At 52.7% G+C, this 24,121-nt stretch overlaps 9 protein-coding genes across 9 annotated transcripts; 2 read left to right on the forward strand and 7 right to left on the reverse strand.

The window, feature by feature from the left end:
* Positions 1 to 56: 56 nt before the first annotated feature.
* NEUTE1DRAFT_76618 (uncharacterized protein) lies at positions 57 to 1,375 on the reverse strand (the record flags this gene model as incomplete). The annotated part of the gene is made up of 2 exons (XM_009849827.1): positions 57 to 481; positions 559 to 1,375. 2 exons carry the CDS (start codon positions 1,246 to 1,248, stop codon positions 170 to 172), a joined length of 1,002 nt encoding a protein of 333 aa, XP_009848129.1.
* Positions 1,376 to 1,864: 489 nt separating this feature from the next.
* NEUTE1DRAFT_37393 (uncharacterized protein) lies at positions 1,865 to 4,026 on the reverse strand (the record flags this gene model as incomplete). The annotated part of the gene is made up of 4 exons (XM_009848887.1): positions 1,865 to 3,080; positions 3,148 to 3,288; positions 3,372 to 3,491; positions 3,554 to 4,026. 4 exons carry the CDS (start codon positions 4,024 to 4,026, stop codon positions 1,865 to 1,867), a joined length of 1,950 nt encoding a protein of 649 aa, XP_009847189.1.
* A 2,182-nt stretch (positions 4,027 to 6,208) lies between these two features.
* NEUTE1DRAFT_76620 (uncharacterized protein) lies at positions 6,209 to 11,125 on the reverse strand (the record flags this gene model as incomplete). The annotated part of the gene is made up of 1 exon (XM_009849828.1): positions 6,209 to 11,125. The coding sequence occupies one exon, from the start codon at positions 11,123 to 11,125 to the stop codon at positions 6,209 to 6,211; it is 4,917 nt and encodes a 1,638-aa protein (XP_009848130.1).
* Positions 11,126 to 12,339: 1,214 nt separating this feature from the next.
* NEUTE1DRAFT_35647 (uncharacterized protein) lies at positions 12,340 to 14,427 on the forward strand (the record flags this gene model as incomplete). Its single annotated transcript, XM_009848812.1, has 2 exons — positions 12,340 to 13,796; positions 13,851 to 14,427. The coding sequence occupies 2 exons, from the start codon at positions 12,340 to 12,342 to the stop codon at positions 14,425 to 14,427; spliced, it is 2,034 nt and encodes a 677-aa protein (XP_009847114.1).
* A 447-nt stretch (positions 14,428 to 14,874) lies between these two features.
* On the reverse strand, positions 14,875 to 15,840 carry NEUTE1DRAFT_107537 (uncharacterized protein; the record flags this gene model as incomplete). Its single annotated transcript, XM_009849829.1, has 4 exons — positions 14,875 to 15,055; positions 15,277 to 15,431; positions 15,643 to 15,646; positions 15,728 to 15,840. The coding sequence occupies 4 exons, from the start codon at positions 15,838 to 15,840 to the stop codon at positions 14,875 to 14,877; spliced, it is 453 nt and encodes a 150-aa protein (XP_009848131.1).
* A 484-nt stretch (positions 15,841 to 16,324) lies between these two features.
* On the reverse strand, positions 16,325 to 18,392 carry NEUTE1DRAFT_57946 (mitochondrial export translocase Oxa1; the record flags this gene model as incomplete). Its single annotated transcript, XM_009849027.1, has 3 exons — positions 16,325 to 17,270; positions 17,337 to 18,146; positions 18,258 to 18,392. The coding sequence occupies 3 exons, from the start codon at positions 18,312 to 18,314 to the stop codon at positions 16,752 to 16,754; spliced, it is 1,386 nt and encodes a 461-aa protein (XP_009847329.1).
* A 274-nt stretch (positions 18,393 to 18,666) lies between these two features.
* Positions 18,667 to 19,800, reverse strand: NEUTE1DRAFT_76627 (uncharacterized protein; the record flags this gene model as incomplete). The annotated part of the gene is made up of 2 exons (XM_009849830.1): positions 18,667 to 19,342; positions 19,408 to 19,800. 2 exons carry the CDS (start codon positions 19,678 to 19,680, stop codon positions 19,223 to 19,225), a joined length of 393 nt encoding a protein of 130 aa, XP_009848132.1.
* A 456-nt stretch (positions 19,801 to 20,256) lies between these two features.
* Positions 20,257 to 21,974, forward strand: NEUTE1DRAFT_115944 (uncharacterized protein; the record flags this gene model as incomplete). The annotated part of the gene is made up of 3 exons (XM_009849831.1): positions 20,257 to 20,474; positions 20,533 to 20,966; positions 21,035 to 21,974. 3 exons carry the CDS (start codon positions 20,412 to 20,414, stop codon positions 21,822 to 21,824), a joined length of 1,287 nt encoding a protein of 428 aa, XP_009848133.1.
* Positions 21,975 to 22,442: 468 nt separating this feature from the next.
* Positions 22,443 to 23,837, reverse strand: NEUTE1DRAFT_76635 (uncharacterized protein; the record flags this gene model as incomplete). The annotated part of the gene is made up of 1 exon (XM_009849832.1): positions 22,443 to 23,837. The coding sequence occupies one exon, from the start codon at positions 23,664 to 23,666 to the stop codon at positions 22,443 to 22,445; it is 1,224 nt and encodes a 407-aa protein (XP_009848134.1).
* Between the last annotated feature and the right edge of the window lie 284 nt (positions 23,838 to 24,121).

Genomic DNA, 24,121 nt, shown 5'->3' on the forward strand with positions numbered 1-24,121 from the left:
GGCCAGTGATTTCCTATCTAGACATTGTGATTACAAAAACGGCGAAAAGATCAAATGTTGTAAACTCAAATGCTTGTTTGCTTGCTATCGAGTTAAGGCAGGTAATCTCTAAGTCATGTCGTCGTTACAAGAAAGTGATCACTCTTCATCCTCCCCTTTGACGTGTACTCTAAGCAGAGTACCAGTCGACCAAAGCATCCTCGCCAAGCTTATCCTTTATAATGCGCTCGCTCAGATCCCAGAGAGCCTGACCCAGAACGGGGTCGGAAGCTTGGGAAGTCTCCTTGCCAGGCTGGTCAGGGTCACTGAAGTACCATCCGTTCAAGTTCTGTTCCTCGATCTTGGGGTCAGTAAGCGCCCACAAGGCACTATAAGACCCCTGCTTCACATCACGGCCAGAGGCCAGTGTGGCCCATGTGAGAAGTTTGCCGGTGATGCCGGGGTAGGCGTCCTTCCATTGTTGTTGCATGGCGGTGTTGACCTGTTATTGTATCCCACGTTAGCAAGCCGAAATCAACAGAGGCGATGTTCGTGATGTGAGAGAAGGAAGAAACTTACTGCACCAGGATGCACCGAAGCCGCATAGATGTTGTCCCCGTTCTTCTTAATCACCTTCTCCGCCAGCCCGTACTTGGCAAACAGAATCATCGCCAGCTTGGTCCTCCCGTACAACTCCGTCGGTCCCAATTCCGGGTTATTGATCTCATCGAGACTAGCAAAATGCACCGCGCTCGGCGCCGCCCGATGCATCTCGCTCGCCTCAAACACCACCCTCGGCGCGGGAGTATTCGGCAACTTGCTCGTCTTCTTCAGCACCGGGTACAGCTGATTGACCACATAATATTGCCCCAAGTAGTTCACACCAAAGTGCCGATCGATCCCGTCCGCGTCCAGTCCGTACTGGTTCGTGTTGATGCCCGCCGACAGAACCAGGAAATCGAGCCGGTCGAGCTGCTCGCGCAGTTCCGAGAAGACGGAGCGAACCTGTGAGAGGTTGCCCATGTCGCATTCGCGCCATTCAACGACTGCGCCGGGGGTCTCGGCGGTGATGGTTGCTTTGGCATCATCGCCTTGCTCTTCCTTGCGGTTCACCATGATAACACGGCAGCCGGCATTGGCGAGGGCGCGAGAAACTTCAAAGCCGATGCCGAAGGCGCCGCCAGTCACGACGGCTACGCGGCCGTTGAGGTCGGTGGGCTGGACAGGCTTGGGGCCAATGCCGGTGGCTTTTTGGAGGATGGACTGCATGTTGCCTTGTGGTGTTTGTTGTGGTTTTGTTTCTTGTCGGTAGGTGGTTGGTGGTGGTGTAAGTGGTAGTGATTGTTAGTGTGTTGGTATCTGGTGAGGGAATCCTGAGATGATTTGGAGGTTGGAGATTAAAAGAGGGAGAAATTAGAAAAGGGAAAAATGCGTAAGGAGGTAGTAATCGACTTTTTGATGTTTCCTCAACGAGAGTTCGTTAACGTCACTACTGTGCTACACCGGTCGAGACTGAGGGGGAACATCCTCGATCATCAGGTCGTGACGTTAGCTCCAGGTACAGCTATAAAAGTGGGGCCAGTGATGACATCACCACTTTCCTGAACAAGAACTCATTTTGACACTCCGGATGAACTGCCGCATGCTTTGCCGCAATCTTTACACTAAGAACCATGATCTACACTGACAGACAGTCAAAGGAAGTAGTAGATCGAGATTGTCCATACGATCACGACAGCGAGGTGAAAAAAAATGAGCTATCGTAACTGCCCCGCTATTCTTGGCCTACACAAAAGAGGCAGGATACCATGATCATCAACTTCGTGCTGATTGATGAACCACCTGATAACATCAGCTAACCTTCACAGCTATCTATAGGTACGTTTCAGCAACAATCGCACCAGTCATCATCCAGTCCCCCTTTCTCCTCACCAGGTCCATAGTTCCTATGTTCACTGCCCCGATTTTGATCCCCCTCAACCTCAACTCCTTCGCTCAACTTCGCCGCCCACCTCAACAAGAACTCATCAATTTCTTCCGGATTCTCTCCTCTTGCGCCTACCAGATTACTCTCCTTAACTTCCACCATCTGTTCCTTTAGCTTATACACTGTCGTAAATAACACGAAGCTCATATAGGCACTGTCCACCGCCCCGCTGATCCAAGCATGATGGGTGCTCAACGCCTCACCGCTCATGAAGAACTTGCCATTGCAATACACCTTATGGAAATCCGGGTACACGTCCTTGAACTGGCCCGGTCCGAAGAGCGCAAAGGCGCCTCCCTGCCAAGGGTCGTGAGACCAGGCGAAGGCATGGTGGGTGACGTATTGCGACCGGAGGAATTCGAGCGTGATGGGCTTCGGGACATTGGCGGCCATGGTCTTGGGATCGGCCTTGGAGAACAGCTTCACTAAAGCGTTGAGACAGACGGACACGACCTCGTCGTTTTTGGAGGGCAAGGTTTTGGTGTAATCCGGCACCAAGGCGCCCATGCGGGTAGCGTCCTGCGCCCAGGAGTATGAGACCATCAGCACGGCCGGCTTATCGGGTCCGTCGTTCCAGGACGGGTAGACGACCTTGGAGATGGGCAGGTCTGTGGACGAGACATCGCCTACCAGAGTCCACCATGGCGAGGCGAACTTAATGGCCACTTTGGTTGCGCGGTCGTAGCTGAGCGAGCGGATGCCGGTCAGGATCTTGTCGGGGAGGTGCAGGCCTTCGATGTCAATGCGCCGGAGGGGGGCCATGGCGGTGGTGGAGAAGACTGCGCTATAGTCGGTTGTGGATGGAGACTGTCCCTTGGGACAGGTGGTGGTTACGCTGATGGCGGAGCCGTCGGCAGTTTCGGACATGACGGTTACGGGGCGGGAGGTGGTGACCTTGATCCCGGGGGCCCCCTTTACGGGCCAGTCGGATTTCTCGATGAGTTCCTTCATGCGGTCGGTAACCTGGCTCATGCCGCCTTCAAGGCGCTTCCACTTGACATTTCTGGCTTGAGCGAAGTCGCAGTAGTCGAAGATGGTCTCGATGAAGGCTTGGTCGAAGAGACCGGTAGACGTTTCGGATGCCTCACTCATTGCAGTCTCCTCGTACGTTAGTCTGGTAGCGACATGGTTAGTTTAGTGCCCATTCAGGTAGGTTCTATCTTTCCCCCTTCAATGCTTACTTAGGATCAGCTTCAAGCATTAGCCAAGCGCGGGTCGAGTAATAGTCGTTGTTTCCGCGCATGTACTCCTCGAAAGCCTTGCTTGGAGCCTGAGTGAAGCTCTGTATGACACTTGCGATGGCGTCATCAAACTTCTTACAACTATTGGGTTCTAGTGTCAATTCGACTGTCTATCATGGTCAAAGTATTCCACTGTCGGAGCGAGACATTAGCGGAATCCTTACTCTGGCTTTTCGTTCTTGTACCACCACGTGTGTGGAACAATGTCTTCCTTTGTGGGCTCTACGTAGTTATAGTCCACCAACTTGTCGTCAAGTTTGAGATACTTGATGAGATCAAGTGCACTATAGAAACTGTCAGTGGCTTTGCAATGGGGGCCGGAGGAGATAGCAAGAGAACCACATACGACTGCATAGTCTTGATCTCCGGAATCCTCATCGCACCGATATCATAATAGTCATGCTCCGAATCCGGGTTCTCCTTATCCGAGAACCAATGGGTATACAGTCGTCCACCGACCCTATCCGACGCCTCGACCACATCAAAGTTATAGATTCCACCTATCTTGAGCATCAACGCAGTGAGCAAACCAGCCACACCAGCGCCCACAATGCAGATCTTGCCCTTGAACACCGAGGAGTTTGGATCGTCCGAAAAAAGACCGTCCCTCTCTTTGAGATCATCTAGGGAAGAAGGGATAGGGCTGAAGATGGGCTTGAGGCCGCGGCCTTCTCTTTTGGACCATCCGTGCTTTTTGGCGTGCTCCTCGGTCAGGGATTTCGATAGGAGGTGCCTAGCGTAGGCGATGCGTAGGCTGTCGCCGCCGCCGGGTGGGAGGAAGTTGATGTCTCGGGGGATGTCGGTTTGTAGCTGAGTCATGTTGGGTGTGTATGGGTGCCAGAAAAGAAGGGATCCAGGGAAAAAGGAAGTTGACGGGTGACGTGTATCTGACTTTCGCAAGTCTTTGTTGTTTGGGAAGTGAACAAGACCCTGGGGATATACCGACTTTTGTAGTGATTTTACTTCCTCCTTCTTCCCTCACAACTTTTATCAATAGACGCCATATCCACGTCTCCAAAGCCATATTCGATAGTGTATAAATCAGACAGCCTTGTGGCCAGCTGATCTTGCCTCGATCTGCCCTTCTTGTAGGTTGATGTCAAGGTCGTGGCTCGAATGGATGGGATCAGAGCCAGAGGCCTCGATCAACGAACTGGGGCAGCTATGCCATTAACTCTTGGTGGAAAAAGAGTAAGAAGCCTTGGTAGAAGCACATTGGCGTATAGGCGTTGGATCAGAAATCTATCACGTTCTCAATTGATATACCTTGCATGAGCTGAATCACTAGCACGAAGCTGAACTGCAGAATGGGATCGGTCCCGCCGAGAGGCCTCGTGAGCTATGGATCTAGCGTCCTTTTCGAGCGTCAGCCCCATTGGTATTATCCAAATCAAGTAGGCAGGTGAGCTACATCCGATAATGAATGATACAGCAGTGTAAACTTCGTAGTGTGAGATTGAGCGAGCATTCTCTGCCTGACTCGGAAAGGAGTATGCGTTCATCCGTGATGTTGAAGTGGAAGATGGGATGGATGGAAATGCGACGGGATGGAGGTTGGACGTTCTTGTGTTTGAGAGGTTCGCCCTCCAGTACCAGTGGTCTTCAGCGTATGTACATCAGCGGGTTCTAGCGCTGTTAGTTCCCCAACCCCAGCGGTCCGAACCGTCCCTGTCATGATCTGCCTGCACGACCTTACCTAGAGGTACCTAGGATCCCCATAAATCTGACCCACTATCAACGACAGGGGCATGCATGTCCGGCAAGTGGAATCCCGTCCCAGTTCATCGCAACAAAATCTTTTTTTTTTCACACCCGCACACAAAACAGATGAAAAATGACCCAAAACCACACGTGTTATAACACCTTTTCCACATTCGACCTACAACAAATGGCGGTTAACCAAATAACCGCCCGGCTAGCTCAATCGGTAGAGCGTGAGACTCTTAATCTCAAGGTTGTGGGTTCGACCCCCACGTCGGGCTCAATTCCCGGCGTTCCCAAACGCGCCTCTCTTTTTACATTTTTTTCGTCTTCTCATTCATATGACACCGTTCTCTGGTGTTTCGGCGTCCGTTCTTTCTTTTGCTCTTTCTCCCCGAACAATCTCAACCTTTTCTTTTCTACTCGTCGATCCGGCCTTCTTCTTCTTCTCATACTTATTGCCAGTTGTTGTTCTTTTGTTTTTCCATACCTCTCGCTGCATTCAAAGGCGATGCTCATGTTACTGATCCTGCTGCATATTCAACTGATGCGGACGTCTTGGTTCGTACATGTATGCGTCAATGTCTGGAGTTTCGGTTGTGTCGACGGCGGTCCCCGTACCATCCAATTTGACGTTGTAGTATATGCGATAGTTTTGAGATCTCGTCAAATAATGTCGAGGCCGGATGTTCAGGTACACTCTGCATGTCCCCAGGGACTGTCACCGTCAGTTGTGCGGCCAGATGGAACAGGATGGCTGACCAGCCGGGCAGCTGGCCAACGACAATTCCGCCAATATTGCATACTTACTATTCACATATAGGAGATCATAGGACAGAGTCGTACACTTTCGGAGAATAAGAGCACAAGGCATACGAGGCAAATTACAACCCCCTCTCTATCAAATGCCACCTCAAGATTGTGTTTTGATGTCACCAAGCAACTGTACACTCGTGCTGTTCAGATTATCATGTCTCTATATTCTTGATCAGAATCTTATCAACCCTGACTAATCTCCACTTGGCATGGTATATTCTTTCAATCCCAAGATCATGGCCATTTACCGGCCAGACCAAATCAATCCCTGTAGACATGTCATCTTCAAGCACAAATGAGACGGATAACAACACAGCGGGGAAATTCTTAAAACACAAATAGTAAACTACCAAAACAAGCCGTACCTAACCAAAACGCCTTTAACACGAGCCAAACCAATGTATACAAAAACCAAACCCGCCGTGATCGTAGCCAAACTCCAACCAAAGTAGTACCACCTCTATCAGGTTCACTGATCCTTAATTCACGGTTCCTCAGAAACCTCCTCCTCATCCTCATCCTCATCCTCATCCTCATCCTCATCCTCATCCTCATCCTCATCCTCATCCTCATCCTCATCCTCATCCTCATCCTCATCCTCATCCTCATCCTCATCCTCATCCTCATCCTCATCCTCATCCTCATCCTCCGTCTCGTCCTCCGCCTCGTCCTGCTCTTTCCAATTAGGAGGTATTTCTTCCTGCTCAATAAGCGCCTGAACATGCCGTTGTTGCTCGGCATAGAACCACCTCAACCTGTCTCTCATAACATCCGCTTTTTTCCCGCTGTAATACAACTTGTACGTTGTCTTACACATTTCCTTCAACTCCTCCCAACCCTTTTCTTCGAGATCTTCCTCGTAACCCTCGGGTTCATCGTACCACATCAACGCGTCGATGAGACCTTCGACGGTTTTTTCAGCCCTATAGGTGAGGGTTCTATGCTCGTCACCAGGTCCAGCAATTAGCCTTCTTTTGCACTCTTCTATCAGATCGGCCTTGAGCATCGCTCTAAATCTGGCCCTCCTGGACTCCCTCCAAGTAAGCTCCTCAACGTCATCATCTGACTCCTCAGCAGCTTCTACTTCCTGAGCAGCCTCTGCCTCCTGAGCAGCCTCTGCCTTCTGAGCAGCCTCTGCCTCCTGAGCAGCCTCTGCCTCCTGAGCAGCCTCTGCCTCCTGAGCAGCCTCTGCCTTCTGAGCAGCCTCTGCCTCCTGAGCAGCCTCTGCCTTTTCGGCGGCTTGTCGTTGCCTCTCACTCGATCTCGTAGGCGGCTCCCCCTTGGCTCGTTTAGCAGGCTTTGGCTCGATGTCTGGTGGCGGTGTCTTTCTCTTGTTGTTGGGGCTCAGAGCGGGATTCTCCGTGGGGTTGTCTTCAGCGGTATGCTTGGACCTCTTGCTTAATCGACCAGACGGCTCATCATCATGGTCATTTGCCGCTCCACGTTTAAGAGAGTTGGAAGTCCCTTGCTGCTGGTTCTCCTTCTCGCGCTCCTTCTCCTGCTCCTTCTCCTTCTCCTTCTCGAGCTCCCTCTCCTTCTCCCTCTCCTTCTCCCTCTCCTTCTCCCTCTCCTTCTCCCTCTCCTTCTCGAGCTCCCTCTCCCTCTCCCTCTCCCTCTCCCTCTCCTTCTCCCTCTCCTTCTCCTTCTCCTGCTCCTGCGCCTGTTCCTGTTTCTGTTTCTGTTCATGTTCCTCTCGCGCCCTCAGGTTCCGCTCCTTCATCTCCCTGTCGTACTTCTCCTTCTGTTCTTTTCTATTCTTCTCCCGTGCCTCTCGCGCCTTTCGCTCCTGCTGATTCAGAATTTCCAACTCACTCGGGTTATTTGTCACTGAGTTGATCACTGCATCGAACGACATGTTGGCCCGGTTCATTATGGAATCATCCTGCATTTCCATCAATAGTGCCTCGTCAGCATTCTCTTGCTTCATTCTTTCGGCGACATTGGGAATATCTTCATCCAGCATGAGGCCGAAGATGCCATGTAAAGATCGCTTCATTATCTCTGTGAGGTTGTCCGCGGTCACGCTACCAGCCGGACCAACCGGATCCGGATCGGTCTCCAGGGCGAGACACGGCAACTTGTCCCATCCAAGAATGCCGAAGCGGAGCATTGCCATGGCATTCGCAATGGCATGCAAGCTGCACTCCCAATTTCGGGTTTGCAGTGTGACGGGAACCTGGAATGCCTGACTCGTTGCGGGAATCGGTTTGTTACACCGACGAAGCCAATCTTCAAAAGCATCGATAGCTCTTCTGAACCTCCGCAAGCCACGGGCCAGGGAGTCAAAGTGCCACAGGTGACCGGTTTCGGCTTCCCGGACGATTACTGTCCAATGGGTAGGATGGTGAATAAAGTGAACCGTGTAGCGGGCTTGGTTGAACAGCCGCTCTTCAACCTCTCCAAAATCGGAGCTGTCAAAACCCCAGACACTTTGGTCTACGTCCGAGAATGTTCGCGCTGGTTGCAGATTCGAGTCATCATCCGGGTCGGGGACATCGATTATAAAGGGATGTGGCGCGATCCACCAATGTCCATTCTCAAAAGGTCCCAATGGGGGAGGTGGAATGACAGACTCTTCCTTCTGGACATACGTAATGAGTCGACTAGCTAAATGATACATCCCTTTCCCATCGAGCCAGTCACCATGGCGCGAATTCAGTAAAGCGTCGTTAATATCTGCAAAGGCTTGTTCGGCGTAGGGAGACTGATTGAGTATGACACGATCGCAAGATGGCGATTTGTGTGTAGACACCTGAGAATAGGCATAAACCTTGTCGAGCTTCATTTTGGCGTTGAACGGCTCCTCATTGACTGAACGGACATACTCTGCCCGTAAAGGTATGGATGGATAGGTAGGAAACCGAAATTCTGAGCGTTGTTTCTCATGTTGGACCTTGTTAAAAAAATTGGGATGAGGCACGGCATGTTTATTCCCATGATGTCTTGGAATGGTCTCAGTTACGGCGGAATTTTCGCCGGGCGGCTGGCTGGATTTTGCCATGGCGTTCGAAGGTTTACGTGCAGAGCCTCCTTGGTTAGATTTCCCGAACCGGTCTGGGTTGGAGTTTCTAGAAGAGCTCGCGTTGGTCTTATTAGCAGAGTTTGAGTTTGCATTCTTGTTTGATGTTGAAACAGCCTCAGCAGTCCCGTTTCCATCATCTTTGGAAGTGGTGGGTGGCAAAGAGACTCCCATTAGGCCGTGTAAAGAGCCTATCATTGTTTCACACAACCTTTTTGAACGATCTGAAGGGGCTGAAGCAGCAGTCTGATCTCCAGTTCCCTTAGAGCCCTCTTCAAGCGCAATTGCTTCAAGCGGAAGTGCGTGCCAGCCCAAAATACCAAAGCGGATAAAGGCCACTGAGTGCGCGATAGCGTGAAGGCCGCATTCCCATCCAGATGATTGCTGCGGAGCCGGGACAAGGAAGCTCTGAGTGACTTCCTTTGGGAAGTCGGAATTAGGTTCTCTGCACTTTACTAGCCATTCGTTGAAGGCATCAATTGCACGATCTTTGCGCTGTTTTCGACCATCTTTCGTAGAGTCAAAGTACCATGCAAAATTTGTGGCCTTTTCGCGGATTATGACTGCCCAGTGCTCAAAGACTCCTTTGTCGTTCTGATGGGAATCGTGGTAATGTACCCAGTGAACAGTGTATTTGGCGCTTTCAAACTGTTCGCGATCATTGGACCTATCTCCGCACATTATCTTGAAGTTCTTATCATTGAATATCTCCGGTGGCAAGATGGATGTGGTTTTTGCCGAGTTTTCGCCAGTGTCTTTGTTTCTCTCACATCTGATCGCGTATAAAATCGGGGCTAGCCACCAGTCTTGGTTGTCTTCTTTGGCTGGTCCCAAAGCTGCACCCTCCTGATCTTGAATGATTTTCATCAACCTTGTTGCATGAAAATGTACCTCTTCACCCTCGAGAAGGTCGTGATTCCTCATTTTCAACAACCCATTATGAAGATCTGAATAAGCCTTGCGAGAGAAGGGATCGACGCTCCCATGCCCAAGTGAGACTCCATCATAACACTCGACGTGTACACGCCGATAACTTTCTCGGAGGGTTTCTTCGTACTGGTCATCGAGCTTCTCCGGAAAAGACCAGTTAAAAGGGAAGTTGTCGTAACTGTGGAGATCTTTTTTCTCAACACCGACACTTGGGTACGTAGGAAAGCGAAATGTGCTGAGATCAAGCTCATGATCATAGTGTTCGGGGAGTGGGATCTTGTTACTGGCATTCATGCGCGGAGGTGGCCTAAATCCCATTGATAGCTCCATCGCCTTCATCATATCATGTCTCAACTTTGTCAACTTCGCCTTGTCGGTTTTTTCCCTCGCATACGTAGGAATCTCGTGCCAGCCCAAGAGGCCAAAGCGAAGGAAGGCTAAGGCGTGAGCAATGGCGTGCAGGCCACATGTCCAGGGTAAATCTTGAGGAATGACCTGTACATGACGGTGGCGACCTCCATCGAGGACGGGGGAAAAGTCATCTTTGTTTTTGCTAAGCCACTTGTGAAGACTAGAAAGAACGGATTGGTGCTTCTCGTTGAGATCTACCGTAGCGTCGTCCTTTGGTGTATGAAGAGAGTCGAAGTACCATGTGTGACCGGTAGCTCTCTCCCTAATAATGACGGCTAAGTGACTGTTCTCTGTGCCCTCTTGGCTCTTATCATCATTAGTCAACGGTCCTTTCTTGCATTTCTGGTAGCACACCCAGTGGACGGTGTAGTCCGCTGCTTCGAGTCTAGCTTTATCCAATGCACCGAGCTCAGTGAAACCGTCGCCATCTCCATCAGGCTGTGCCTTGTCTGGCGTTTCAACTGAAGGAAGCTCAATGCTTTGATTCGGCGGGGCAATCCACCACTTTCCCGGACTGCCTCCCTTGGCGCCACCGTCGAATTGGCCAAAAACCGCTTGCTCTTGCTTTTGGACCATCGAGATGAGTCGATACGCGAAGTGATGAATGGCTTCTTTCGACGGCGAGCTTAGCACAGTACCAGGACAGTAATCAAAGTCTTCAGGGGCTATGTAGGCATCACCCTGTCTGCGGAAGGCGTGACGCAACTTGCAAAGACCGTTATGCTGTTGCTGATAGGCGATACAAGTATCGTTGGACATGGTCTGGAGAGTGTCCCCAAAGTCATTGCAGTCGAGGTACGGAATTTGAACCCGCTTCCAGGCATTGTAGAATTCATCCCAGTTTTCATTGCAGGGCCCATTGTAAGGAGGCAGCCAGCATTTGTGGAGATCTTCCGGGCTTATGTTGAAGTCGATATATTGTCGCAAGTCGAAATTTGCCAGATGAGGGTCAACATGATGTTTACCAGGGTCTATGTCTTTGGGTATGATGGACGAACTAGTGGCAAACTGGATGCCATCAGCGGCATTAGACGTCGCCATTGTGTGTTGATGTCGCGGTTTTTTTTGGTCGTCCTGTGGTTCGGTTGTCTTTTGTGTTCTGTGAACAACTGAAGGCTTCTAACTTGGTGCCGGGGGTAAAGGCTTATAACGGCCAAAGAGAATCATGATATCGGCTTGATCGAGGCGACCACAATAGTCGACGAACAAGGACAGACTGTCGAGTAGATCACGTCCGGGCGGGACGAGCAAAGGAGCCATTGTCAGAGATGACGAGAACAATGAAGCCACTTCCGAGTCGAGTTCGAGGACAATGAGACAGAGCATTCAACCCCTTGTAGATGAACCAGACAAAAGCCATCCAGGGTTGAGCCTTTGGTGTTCTCAAGCCCATTGTTGACAGAATAACGGAGCAGGGCAGCATCCCGGTCCCTTGGTGCCAAAGACGATGGGAATTTGTAAGCTTCTGGCAATCGAAGAAGGCTTGTAATGGTAAAGAGTCGAGAATGTGTAAAATTTGCTCTTAGCTCTGTTCCATGCTGTCCACGTTTGCAAACCGTAAAGGTGTGAAGAGTGAGGCCCCCATCATGAAGCCGTGGCTGGAGATCCTAACCCCGAGTTTGCGTTTGAGCATCAATCAATCAGACCAAGAACCACCTGCGAGAGTGAGTGTGATGAAGGATCAATGGGGGGTAAGTATGCTGCAGTGAAAGGAAACCTCTGAGGCCAGAGGTCGAACAAAGAGAGATGTCGTCTGTAGTGGTCCTTCCTTTTGTTGTCGCAACGGAATCATTGTTTTCTTTTTCCTATTTTTGGGAAAGAGTGGACGGTTAGACCCACTTTTCAGGAACAGGAGCTTGGCACCTCAGCCGTGGCAGGCGCAAATTGAAAGGGTGGGTTCTAGGTTCAGGTTCAGCTCCATTCTCGCACGTGTCAGCCGCACCACCCCACTGTAACGGCATCCTGAATTGTAGGTCTGGAACAGCCCCGTCTTAGCGCCCCATTCCCTCCCATTCGCCTCAGTAAACTAAAAGCCCACTGTTAGTTGATGCTTGGGCCAATGATAACTGCCCTGTACGGGCACTAGGGTCCTGTCGAAACTTTCACTTGGGACGACGTGGCTTGGCAGCAAACGTCCTTCCCTTCCCTTTTTGGGTCTTACCTACCTCTGCTCTCTTCCACTCGTCTCTCCCTTTCACCACTACATCGCCCTTCCTCATCCTCATCTTTCCTCATTGTTCTCTTTTCACTCTATGATGAAGGCCAGTCCCTCCATCTCTCGCCTTCTTACCCGATCAACCAATCGCGTCCTTGGTGCCTCTTTGTCCCAACCTGTCTCATACCCTCTCACCTCACGTCTGCTTCACTCTTCTGCCACCGTTCCAGCCAGACTCTCGACTGGCCAGACACTTCAACAGCTCGCTTACCGCAACCGCCTCACTCCTCGTTCAGCTTCTTTCTCGACCTCTGGCCCCTCTCACCAGGAGGCTGCTGCTGTTGCTCCCGCTTCCCAAGTCTCTCCCGCCCCCGTCGCCGATATGCCGGGTGTTTACGCCGATATGGCTGGCCGCCTTGACGCCCGCCTGCTCAAGGCCCTCGACGCCATGGGCTATGCAAACATGACGCCCGTTCAGGAAAAGGTCCTTAACATGGGCTCCTTCACCCAGGACTGCCTCGTCCAGGCCAAGACCGGCACCGGCAAGACCATTGCCTTCCTTCTCCCCGCCCTGCACACGCTCTTGAACGCCAAGGACCTTGACCCTTCCCAAGTTGCCTTGTTGATCCTGGCTCCCACGCGTGAGCTCGCCCAGCAGATCGTGGATGAGTGCGAGAAGCTGGTCAGCCAGTGCAATCCCCGCTTCGAGTGCCATCTTGCCGTTGGTGGTAGCGCCAAGGCCTCCAGTCTCAGCAAGTTCCTTCGTGGCAAGCCCACCATCCTCGTGGCCACCCCCGGACGTCTTGATGACTACCTTTCCGACGAGCGTGTAAAGCAAAAGTTCAACAACCTCCGCTGCTTGGTCCTGGATGAGGCCGACTGCATGCTTGATCAAGGCTTCTTGCCCGCCCTGACCAAAATCCTCACAAGCTTGCCTAAGAAGCAACAGGCTGGCTGGCAGGGCATGTGCTTCAGTGCCACGCTCCCTCCGTCGATCCACAAGGTGCTGCACCACGTTCTCGCTCCCAAGCACGCTCACATCTCCACTGTCGACGAGAACGAGGCCCCGACCATCAACAGCGTCCCTCAGTCATACATGAAGGTCGATTCAGTTGACGATGTCCTCCCCACTCTGCACAACCTTCTGTCAGCTGAACGCTATGACAACCCCAAGCTCAAGGCTGTCGTGTTCTGCTCAACCGCCAGACAGGCCGCTCTGTTGTACACCCTTTTCGGTCACACGGGCGGCGCTTCCCCCGCGAAGCTACCTGTGTGGCAGATGCAATCGCGCATGAACCAGGCGCAACGCACCAGGACGACCGAGGAGTTCAAGAACACCGACAGCGGTATCCTCTTTGCCTCGGACGTGGTTGGACGTGGCTTGGACTTTCCCGATATCCACCTTGTCATCCAGGTCGGAATTCCCCTCAACAGCGAGCAGTACGTTCACCGTGTCGGAAGAACCGGTCGCGCCGGCAAAGGTGGCCGCGCCGTCATGATTATCACCCCCGAAGATTTTTGGTTTGTGGAGCGCAACCGCCAGTTCCCCATGGCCCAGTCCAAGCTGGACCATCCCAAGGCGGCCGCCGTCGACTCGGCCTCGATCATCAGCCAGTCACTGGCCAAGGTTCCCGATCAGGTCAAGGCCCAAGCCTACGTTGCATATCTTGGCTTCGTCAACACCATGCGCAGCAAGATGAAGATCACCCCCGCCCAGATGGTTCAGGTCGCCAATCGCTACGCCTTCTCCCTCGGCTGCGAGGAGCCCCCGGCCATTGAGGCGTCTACAATTGGCAAGATGGGCCTCAAGGGTGTTCCTGGCCTCATCAAGAATACCGGCCCGTCTCTAAGAGGACAGCGGAATGGCGGCAACAGGCCGAACCAATCTGCCCCCCGCGGTGGTGGTCGTGATGCTGGTCGTGATGCTGGCCGTGATACTGGCCGTGATGCTGCCCGCGATTTGGATACTTCCTTCTTTGGCAATGGTTCTAATGGAGGCGCTCCTCGTGGTGGTGGCCGCGGCCGCGGTGGCTTCGGCGGTAGAGGACGTGGTGGCCCTAGTGGTGCCGGTGGTGACAGGAACAGTAGCTTCAAGAAGCCGCGTGACGATTCTGCCCCTCCCGGCTCTTCTGGCGGTTCCCGGAATAAGAGACCGAGACGCGAGGACAACAGGCGTGAGGCCTTCTAATTGATACCGGACCGCGAGAGAAGCACACGACTGAAGGGGACATATCCCTGTTATTGATCATGACAAAGATACCCAACCTGGCATTTACGTTACCTTGGTTTTTACATGCACAAACGTTTTGTTTTGTTTCCTTGACGACACCACGAGGACTGAGATAGACACGGGGCATTTCAGATTATCACTTAGAGTTTAGAATTGGTGTCAGAAAAGTTCTATTCTCTTATTTGTTAGATAGACCGGATAGAGGGAGCAAGGCGTTTAGGCTAGGCCGTGGCACAGTCATAGACACGATTTTTAATCATTCACGTTAACGTTTACTTCACTACTGCAACGTGTGTCCAATATCAATCATCGTCCATCTGATTCCGTGTTTCCACGCTTATACTAACCTACCCAACCTCCCTATCTCAGATCCCAAAGCAAACAGCGTTACCGTCCGCTCGCAAACTAAACAACTCTGACCGTCTTCCCCGTCTCGACATCATACGCCCATCCACTGAGAGGAACCTCATTCTTCATCAACTTGGTCCCCCTCAGGAACTCGACATCGTCCTGAATAGCCTGCTTTAGCTGAGGGAAAGGGAGGAAATCCAACTTTCTTTCCTCAAGCTCCTTTCGTGCTTCAGCACTGTTTTTGTATCCAGTTAGTCAGTTTGGCCTTTTCCAAATCGCACGCTGCGGCATCAGAGAAATGGTTAAGAAAAAATGTAATGAAATTTTTGGTTAGAAAAATTATTAAAAGAGAGAAAAGAGAGAAAAGAGAGGGAGAGAGAGGGGGGGAGAGAGAGAGAGAGAGAGAGAGAGAGAGAGAGAGAGAGAGAGAAGGATGTGATAAAGCAAGATACATACCCAAGATTCCTCTCGACAACCCCATGAGCATCCTCATTCTTGCACGTCAACATGCCGCCGCACCCGGTATGCTTGACGATGACAATGGCTTCTGTGGCCAGGAGCTGCTGGCTGATGACGATACTAAGGAGAGCGTCTTTGTCTGATGCGCCGGCCTGTTCATTTTCTGATTATTATTATTATTTTTTCTCGGATCAGTCATGACTTGACCTGTAGAAGGACATTTCAAGTGTGATTTGTTTTTAATAATGAGGCAGTAGGTGTTACTGGGCAGAATCTCTGAAATAAACTCCGAACTAAAGTGACTGAGAGAAGTGAGCCTGGGGGAATAGACAAGATAACATAACTTAGCATATCGTAACGTACATTCCTAATCACATGCGCATTACCCAACCAACTCGATCCCAAAGGCTCTAGCAGGATCGATTCGCGCGTTCATGCAGGTGAGGACGAGATATATTTCTTTGCGGGCGGAAAAGCGAGGTGGCCTTTGTCAAAGGTAGAGTAGTAAGACGCCGAGGCAGCCACAGAGCGGGTGGCGATTTCTTCGTTGGTGACGGGCATCTTGATGGTTGATGGTCAAAGTTGTGGTTGCTGGATTAGTGAGTAGATGATGAGGTTTGTATGTCTCTGATGGTGAAGAGCCTTCTGAAGGGGCGATGGAGACTGGTATGTATTTTGACGTTGTGGCGGCCACGTCTAGTGAATCAAGAGAGTAGAGCTGTCGTTATAAGTTGGCGGATAAAACTATAAAACTGGTGTTACCGTCGGGGAAGACAGCCTTTATAGAATAAGTTGGACTTGTGATTTAGTGATGTAGACAAAAACATATGTCATTCTTCCAGTCCCATGTTGACGCCATCCGTGGAGAGAACCCTCACTCAAGCCAAGCCCTTCGGGCGGGATTGCGTGCTCATCGAACAGGACCGAACCCCCTCTGCTCAGCTTTGATGTTCCTCTCCGATGGCGACTGGGTCCAACCAATTAGACACTAATTCTTTGTTGGAGGATATCTACAACTTCTGCAATTACTGTATGGTTGGCGAGTATCATCACAGGATGGTATTCTGCATTTCATTACTCCTGTGATCGACAGGCACGCATACACTGCCTACGCCGGTTGTATTGCCAAATCATCGTCTAGTATGGTATCAAGCGGTAACCCAAAGAACAAGTGATATACTTTACCGCTGCTAGAAAAAACGCCAGTCAACCAGACATGTCTAGATTGTATAGTACAAAAGGGGGTAGTGTACAGTCGAAGTCATAAGCGTGGCTTGTTCAGCCATTGCAGGGTACGCTGAAGCAAATATGGGTAGGGCTGAGTCCTAAAAACAGACCTCTCTGGTGTACAAGATGATTAGTGAACTTGAGCTTGGCGCCGGCTTCGGAACACGGCTTCTCAAGAATCGTATGTGTTGCTCCGAGCGACGAATCGTCAAGATCTTGGACATCATCCGCAATTCATATCCCTTTTAATGGTTCTTGCGCCCCTTCTGCTTCTGCTTCTTCAACTCGAGACGAGCAAGGTAGGCCTCGTGTTCCTCCAACGCTCTCCTCTCCTCATACTCCTTGGCGCGCGAGTGGATGTTGGTGTTGTCGTTCTTCTTCTTCCAATCCTCAAGCTTCTCCTTTACGAAGTTGCTCGAGTCCTTGATGTCGCCAAGGATGGAGCCCGAGTCGACAGGCGTCGCGGTGGTATCCATCGTCCTAGGCGCAACATACTGAATGGTGCTGCTAGGAGCCGCTGCCTTGGCGAAGGGGGAAGGCCCACGCATGCCACCGGGAACGAGCTCGGGGAGACCAACCCACCGGCGGAAGGCGGGAAGGTGGAAAATGCTGGCCTGGAAGTACTGGCCGATCGCAGAGACGAGGAAATACCACTGCAGTGCAGCGGGAAGCCACGCGGTAGCGAAGATGGAGACGGGGACAAGGACGAGACCCATCGACTTCATCATGCGCGCCTGCTGGGGGGCCATGTAGGGGATGGGTTTCTATGGCAAAGAGTACATTATATTAGCAATGCATCTTGAAAAATGGTAGCACCAGGAACAGCTTACCCTCATAGAGGCAACAAACAGGCAGGCACTGGCAATGGGAAGAGCAAAGTAAGGGTCGGCAACAGTAAGGTCGGGGAACCACAGGGTGCCACCAGTCTCCAAGCTTTCGACAGGAAGGGTGGCCATTCCGCGAATGAGACGGAACATGCCGAAACCGATAGGAACTTGGATGAAGGGAATGAAGACCTTGAAGTAGTTGATGCCGGCATTCTTGGTCATGAGAGCCATATCTTGCCTATACTTGACGAGGTCGTTCTGCTTGGTAGTGTCGAAGGAGGCCTCCTTCACCTTGGCCATGATGGCGGCATATTTGGGGTTCTTGTTGAGATCCTGCATCTTCTGGGACTCCTGCGAAGCGCCGAGAGAGGGCTTGAAGATGGCGACTCTGACGATGGCAGCGACGGCAGCAAGAGTGGCCCACCAGGGGAGGCCGGAGTAGACGTAGACGTGCTCGGTAAGCCATTGCATCATCGAGGTAACACCCCAGCCATAGTCGAGGCCGAGGGTCTTGAGGAAGCCGATCTGTTCGGGGAGGTTGAGAAGATCGCTGCCGGTAAGCTCGACGGGAGTAGCGGCGACAGCATCGACGGGCGAGGAAGCGGGAGCGGCGGCGGCAGCAGCAGCATCGGCGGCGACGGCGGCATCGGGACCGGTCGAAGCGTAGCGGACCTGACGAAGAGAAGAGAGGAGCTGGTGGGAAGCGGCAGCGGTAGCTGTGATGCCGAGAGGGCCTCCTATCCTGCGAGAGCCCTGGGGGAAAGAAGAAGGCAGAGCAGTGCCGAACTGTCGCGACGAAGGGGCCTTGAAGGACTATGCGCAGGAGACTGGTGTTAGTCGCAGCGCATTGGGAAGTGTGTCATTCGATTGGCACAAAAGACCGAGGGGGAAAAAAAAGAGGAAAAAAGACATTACAAGACTTACAGCTCTGGCGAGCCCCAAAGCTGGGGTCGACCTTAGGAGGCCTCGGCTGGGAAGCATCTTGACTGAAGAGGTCACTGGTGTGACTTTGGGGAGACTTCAATGTTCAAGATAACTTCAGTCACAAAAACACTGGATACCCTCCAAATCCAATGGGTCAAGCATGAAGTGGGACTCGACTCTGCCGCCGGCGACCAGACGCGACTTTTTTTCCCCAGAAAAGGACGGGAACCCGGCAAGGGTCCACGGATCTCTGGCCAGGCCCCGCACCTTTGCTTGGGTTTCAGTTAGGGAACGGCCCGCAGAGCCCAATGAATGGTTACTTGACAGCTGCCCCAACAGCCTAGACAGCCGGCAATCGGCCCATGTGGCGTTTGTACATGGAAGCCCAGCAAGCTTCATTGCGGCATTGCCTGGCCATCACGGTCCTCAATTGGTAGTGTATCTGTATCTATATATATGTATGAAAGTACCTGACCTTGAGGGGCAGACCAGAAGCAGAAAACTCTGCTGTTGTTGGAGCGTTGAATACTGTACACTTTACCATAGTTTTTATTTCTCCTAGCGCTGCAGTCGCTGCCGGAAAGCATGTATCCCTGACGCCTGCTAGCAGTCTGCTGTGTTTGCTATATGCAGCCCAGAGCAGTATGTAAATTGGATGCTCAATTCTCTTCCCCCCTCGTCCTGCTCCAAGATGTCGCCTGTGATATCCTGACCAATGCTCGTTTCCAGTCAGACGAATGCCCTCCAAGATTCAGTTTGGCGCCGTCGTAATGAGGGAGTGTGACTGCACACAGAACCCGAACGGAGTCCCTTGTGCTGCGTTGGCTAGCAGCGCTGTTTAAGTGTCTATCTCGCCCTTTGATGTTTCATCAAGAATTTGGTTCGAGTTTCGGCCCTGCAGCCGGACAGTTCTGTGGTTGCTTTATGTCGTTGCGCTGGGTGACCCGCGGAAGACAACGCGCTCATCACTCCAAGCTGGTCAGGTCATCCAAGTGATCATCCAAGTCCACTCTCCGCCTCGGCCTCTCGACCACTTCGACACCGGGGCCGATAGGACGCGCGTCTCGCCTGCTGACGGGGAAGACCTATGATGTGGTGAGCGCTTTTGGGACCATGGATTGAGCGAGTGCAGATGTGGGTGGGCGCTTACTTTGGTATTGCTCCATCCCAACCTGAACGCAGCTTCGTGGGCAAAGAGCTCGCCAAATCCCAACATCATGCCATTGACAAAGGGGAGGAATAGGTTGATGACGGCGCTGCGGAATAGCGACCAGACAGTGGGTGGCTGGTACAGAACGACGGCGGGGGAGGAGGACGATGGAGATTGGGGTGATGCGGATTCGGGCGCCGAATACTGCTCGCTGTCTGACGAGATCGTGACGCCGGATTCGGCCAACGGGTTCGATATCTCCTCAGCGGACATGGTGATGGTTGGAGGCGGTTGCGACAAGGGAACGGTATAAGGCGGGTGGTGGAAGCGCAGTGTTGGTGGATGAGACTATCGCAGGAAGCCGTCGTCGCAAGGGCGGAATGGAATGATGGGAGACGCAGTGACAGGTCGCGAGCTAGGCACGACCTACAAGTAGTGCAGAGGTACCTAACGGGGGCAGGCAGACCAGGGCAACCTCAAACAGTAGAAATCCCCGCCGGCTGGCGTCACAGGCTCGCATCGCAGGGGTGATCCTGACAGCTTTGGTCACTTTAGCGCGAGAAATTGGAGAACAGCGGGGCCTACAAAGCTTACGTAACGAGAGGCCAGTGGCACACAGCGTCCAATTTGGCGGGGCGGCCACTTTAGAGTCCAGGAAGCTCCCGTGGTTCACTAACAGTTGGGCGGCTGCTCGAGCTGCGATCCCGCAGGGAAACTGTTAGTGCCACCGAGCGTTTGGTGACCCGTCACGTCACGTCACGTCCACCAGAAGCTGCCTGCGTAGTTGACATTTACTTCCACTTCTTCCTTCCTTTGGCTTCGCTTTCACTCGATCCATCTTATTCCAAACCGAAACTTCATCCAGTTGTAGAAGTGCCTACGGCAACACATTCGCATTCATTCTTCCGACCCTCCCCATTGCAACGAAAGCCACCCCCGATATCATTCTCTGTGCTTGATCTTAACTCGAACCAATCAAGCCGTCACCACCTTGAAACATAACAATGGCCGACCACGACGACAAGATCAGCAGCTTCTGTGAGCTGACCGGAGTTGCTACTGATGCGGTATGCTGGTAGTATCCAAAATGTTTCACTATGATGCTTACTGACTGAAACCACACAGGCTACAGAGTACCTGAACAATTACGACTGGGACATGGATGCTGCCGTCGCCGCATACTATACGGATCAAGACAACAGTGCCTCGAACACCGGAGCTGCCCCTGCTCCTGCTCGTGCCAGCGCCGCGGCGCCCCCCGAGTATATTGGCCCCAGGACTCTCGACGGCCGCCCCGCTCCCCAGTATGCGCAATCATCCTCTTCGGCTCCCAAGAAGACCCAAAAACGCACTGGCCTTGCAACCCTGAGTTCCATAGGGGGCCGACGCGACGAAGATGACGACGAGGACGAGGACGATGAGGAAGATGAAGGTCGCGGACCTAGGGACTTGTTTGCTGGTGGCGAGAAGTCGGGCTTGGCTGTCCAGGACCCTAGTCAACGTGAACCCAACAGCGACACCAGAAGGCTTCTCCAAGATATTCTGGCCAAGGCTAGAGAGTATGTTCCCGAAGTCGAGGGCTATGTCCACTCCATCCTTGTACTAACTACGAGATTTTTTCATGCAGGAACTCTCGTGCCGGTGGCAATAGCCCCGATGATGAAGAAACCGGAGCCGGAACCGCGAGACCTACCCGCTTCCGCGGCACTGGTATGACGCTCGGCGGTGACGGCGTTGAGTCTCGACAAATCCCCACTGTCGATTCGAATACCTCTGCCCCGCCCCGCCAGCTTGAAGGTCCAACCCAGGAAAGAACGTTGCATATTTGGAGCAACGGATTCAGCGTCGAGGAGGGTCCGCTTTATCGCTTTGATGACCCGGCCAACCAGGCCGATTTGGCCATGATCCGTGCTGGCCGCGCCCCGCTTCGCCTTATGAATGTGAGGCCTGATCAGCGTGTGAACGTCAAGTTGGAGCAGCATCAAGAGGAGTGGAGGCAGCTGCCCAAGAAGTACGTCCCCTTCAGTGGCGAGGGCCGCCGTCTGGGAAGCCCTGTTCCAGGAGACGGATCAGGCTTTGTTCCTCCTGCTGCTGCAGCCGCAGGTACCGCTGTTGCTTCTGCTCCTGCTACTAGTGGCTCGGCTCAAGCTCCCTCAACTGGCGTGGATGAGTCGCAGCCAACAGTGATGCTGCGTATCCAGTTGCCCGACGGTAGCCGCCTCCCGGCTCGATTCAACACGTCGCAGACGATTGGCGATGTCTACGACTTTATCCAGCGCTCTTCGACGTCTCTTTCAGCCCGACCCTGGGTTCTTTCCACGACCTTCCCCAACAAGGACCACGCCGACAAGTCTCTGGTTCTGGGTGACACCCCGGAATTCAAGAGAGGCGCTGCTGCTGTCGTCAAGTGGGTTTAAGGGATATAAGTGGCATGGGCATGGTATTTCCAGGGGTTTTAATGGGTAAAGGGGCGTTGTTTACGGGCACATTACAGGCCAACATAGCAAGCAAATCGAGGCTAGACAGTAATTAGTTTCGTCTGTAGATTCAAAAGACGGAAGCTCTAACAGACGTTCCCTTGTTAACCATGTGGCACAACATAAGATCTGTTTGAAGTGTCTTCTCTCCTCAATATTTTTTAAACGCCTCCGTCGCCGTTGCCGTGACCGCTATGGGTATCATCAACCCCTAACGCAAATAACTTGCTGTGTAACAAAATGCAAATCCCGAATAAGAAAAGCATACCGACCAAAGAAAGCCCAAGACATAATATCAGAGGGACGTCGTGTCTCACGGGCGTGCTGCATGCCCCCAGTCTGGCTTTTGCGCAGCCATCAAACAATATCGTGTGCTAAACCCAAATCGCCCCAAACCCCACGCAAAAGATGCCGTGTCGCCCATCTTGCAACCTTGATTGCCTCTTCTCGATCCGCTCGAACCCGATCGTGTTCTTTCGAGGGCCGTAATACCATATCTTGAATTCCTCCCTACACCAGATTTTCTTCGCCTCAACGGTCCCTCCCCTCCACGCTCATTTACGCCACTTCACCCCCCGCCGCCGCCAACCCGCTTAACATCTGAGAACTCCCGATGCCCGCCGTCGGCGCAATCATGGGGCCATCCAGGAACCTAAACCACGGCCTCGCCGCCGCCACATTCAGTTTCGCGCTGTTAAACCTCGCCTCGCCCGGTGGCATGCACACCAAAATGTACGTATTCGTCGTAAATTTGGTGACAAACATGCTAAAGTTCGCGCCCATCTTGTACTCAAAGTCCGAAAACTGCTCGGCGTTCCTCGGCGTGCCCGTATACTTTGAGCACGTGTGTTTCCACGCCTTCAAAATGTTGGACATGCGCTCAAAGCGGTCGCCGTAGGGGTTTGATTCCCCTTCTGGAGAAGTCCATTTGGAGACGACCAGGAAGGAGGTGCGTTCGAAGAGGAGGATCTCGTCGGCGTCAATTGCTACGCCCAGGGAGGCCAGTTGGGTTTCGATGACGGACAGGTTGGGAACGAGGTCGTGGATGATGGAGGCCCAGGCTTTGTACAAAGATTGGTCCCAGATGGAGGTGGCGAAGAGTTGCATTTCTACTTCGAGGTCGGGGATCGGGGTGGAGAGTTCCGGGGAGGGGAGGGAGCCTGCCATCATGGCACCGCCGCCGCCGCCGCCGCCAGGGCCGGGTAATCCTCCTCCTACTCCAGAAACTTCGGGCTTCTGTTTCCGTACAATCGCCACCGCCTCGGCCGTCTTGCGTCTCACCAGCGCAACGCGGCGATCAAACACATCTTCGCGCGTCATCGGCTGGATCAGGTCCATCTTGTGAATCAAGACAAACACCTTGGCCTCGCGGCTGTACTGCACGAGCGCCGAAATGATGTTGACGTACGTCGCCAAGTCGCGGTCCACGTCGCGCGACTCAATGTCAAAGACGTAGATTAGCACCCCGACGTTGCTGAACACGTGCGCCCGCTGCTGCGAAAGGTAGTTCTCCATAAAGGCCTCCTGCCCACCGCAGTCCCAGAGGTTGAGCGTCAGATTGCCGAGGAACTTGACGTGCGACAGGTCGATGTCGATGGTGGCCCCCAAGCGGCGCGTATCGCGCGCGAGGTAGTTGCTGAAGATGATGCTGCGCATGGACGACTTGCCGGACCCGGATTTGCCCATGAGGAGGACTTTTTGCTTCTTGACTTTTTTGAGCTGGGCGTGTGCGGCGGCTGCGGCTGTCGAGGCGCCCATGGTGGGCTGGTCGTAGTCGGCCATGGTGATTCGGCTCTCGGGGTATTATGTTGTTGTTTGGTTGAGGTAGGGGCGGTTAGATGTGTTTGTTTATGTGTGGTCACGGTGGCCGAGTGGAAGTGGTGGAATTCACGTCATTCACGATAATGAGGTGAGAATATGTATCGGTAAAATAAAATGGAGAGAGGTTACATTAGGTCGTTTTGGTCGATCAGCTTATCGGTCAATCGTTGAGTTAGATGCAGTGTGACGTCCAGTCGTTCGGTCAGCAGGCTGAAATAGTACCGAGTCTCAACTGAAGGGATGGGCCGCTGGATGCTGATGAAACGTTGTCCGTTGTTAAAGAGGCAACGGTTCATGCAACTGCTGATGAGCAAGTTCCGTTCAGCAGACGAACTCACCGAGATTCCGTGTTCCCACAAGTGCCACGGACGGAGAGAGCCGCGCTGATGACGGGACGGCGTCCCCGCACCGAGCGG

This window comes from Neurospora tetrasperma, assembly GCF_000213175.1.
Source record: "Neurospora tetrasperma FGSC 2508 unplaced genomic scaffold NEUTE1scaffold_1, whole genome shotgun sequence".
In the NCBI taxonomy this organism is placed as follows: Eukaryota; Fungi; Ascomycota; class Sordariomycetes; order Sordariales; family Sordariaceae; genus Neurospora; species Neurospora tetrasperma.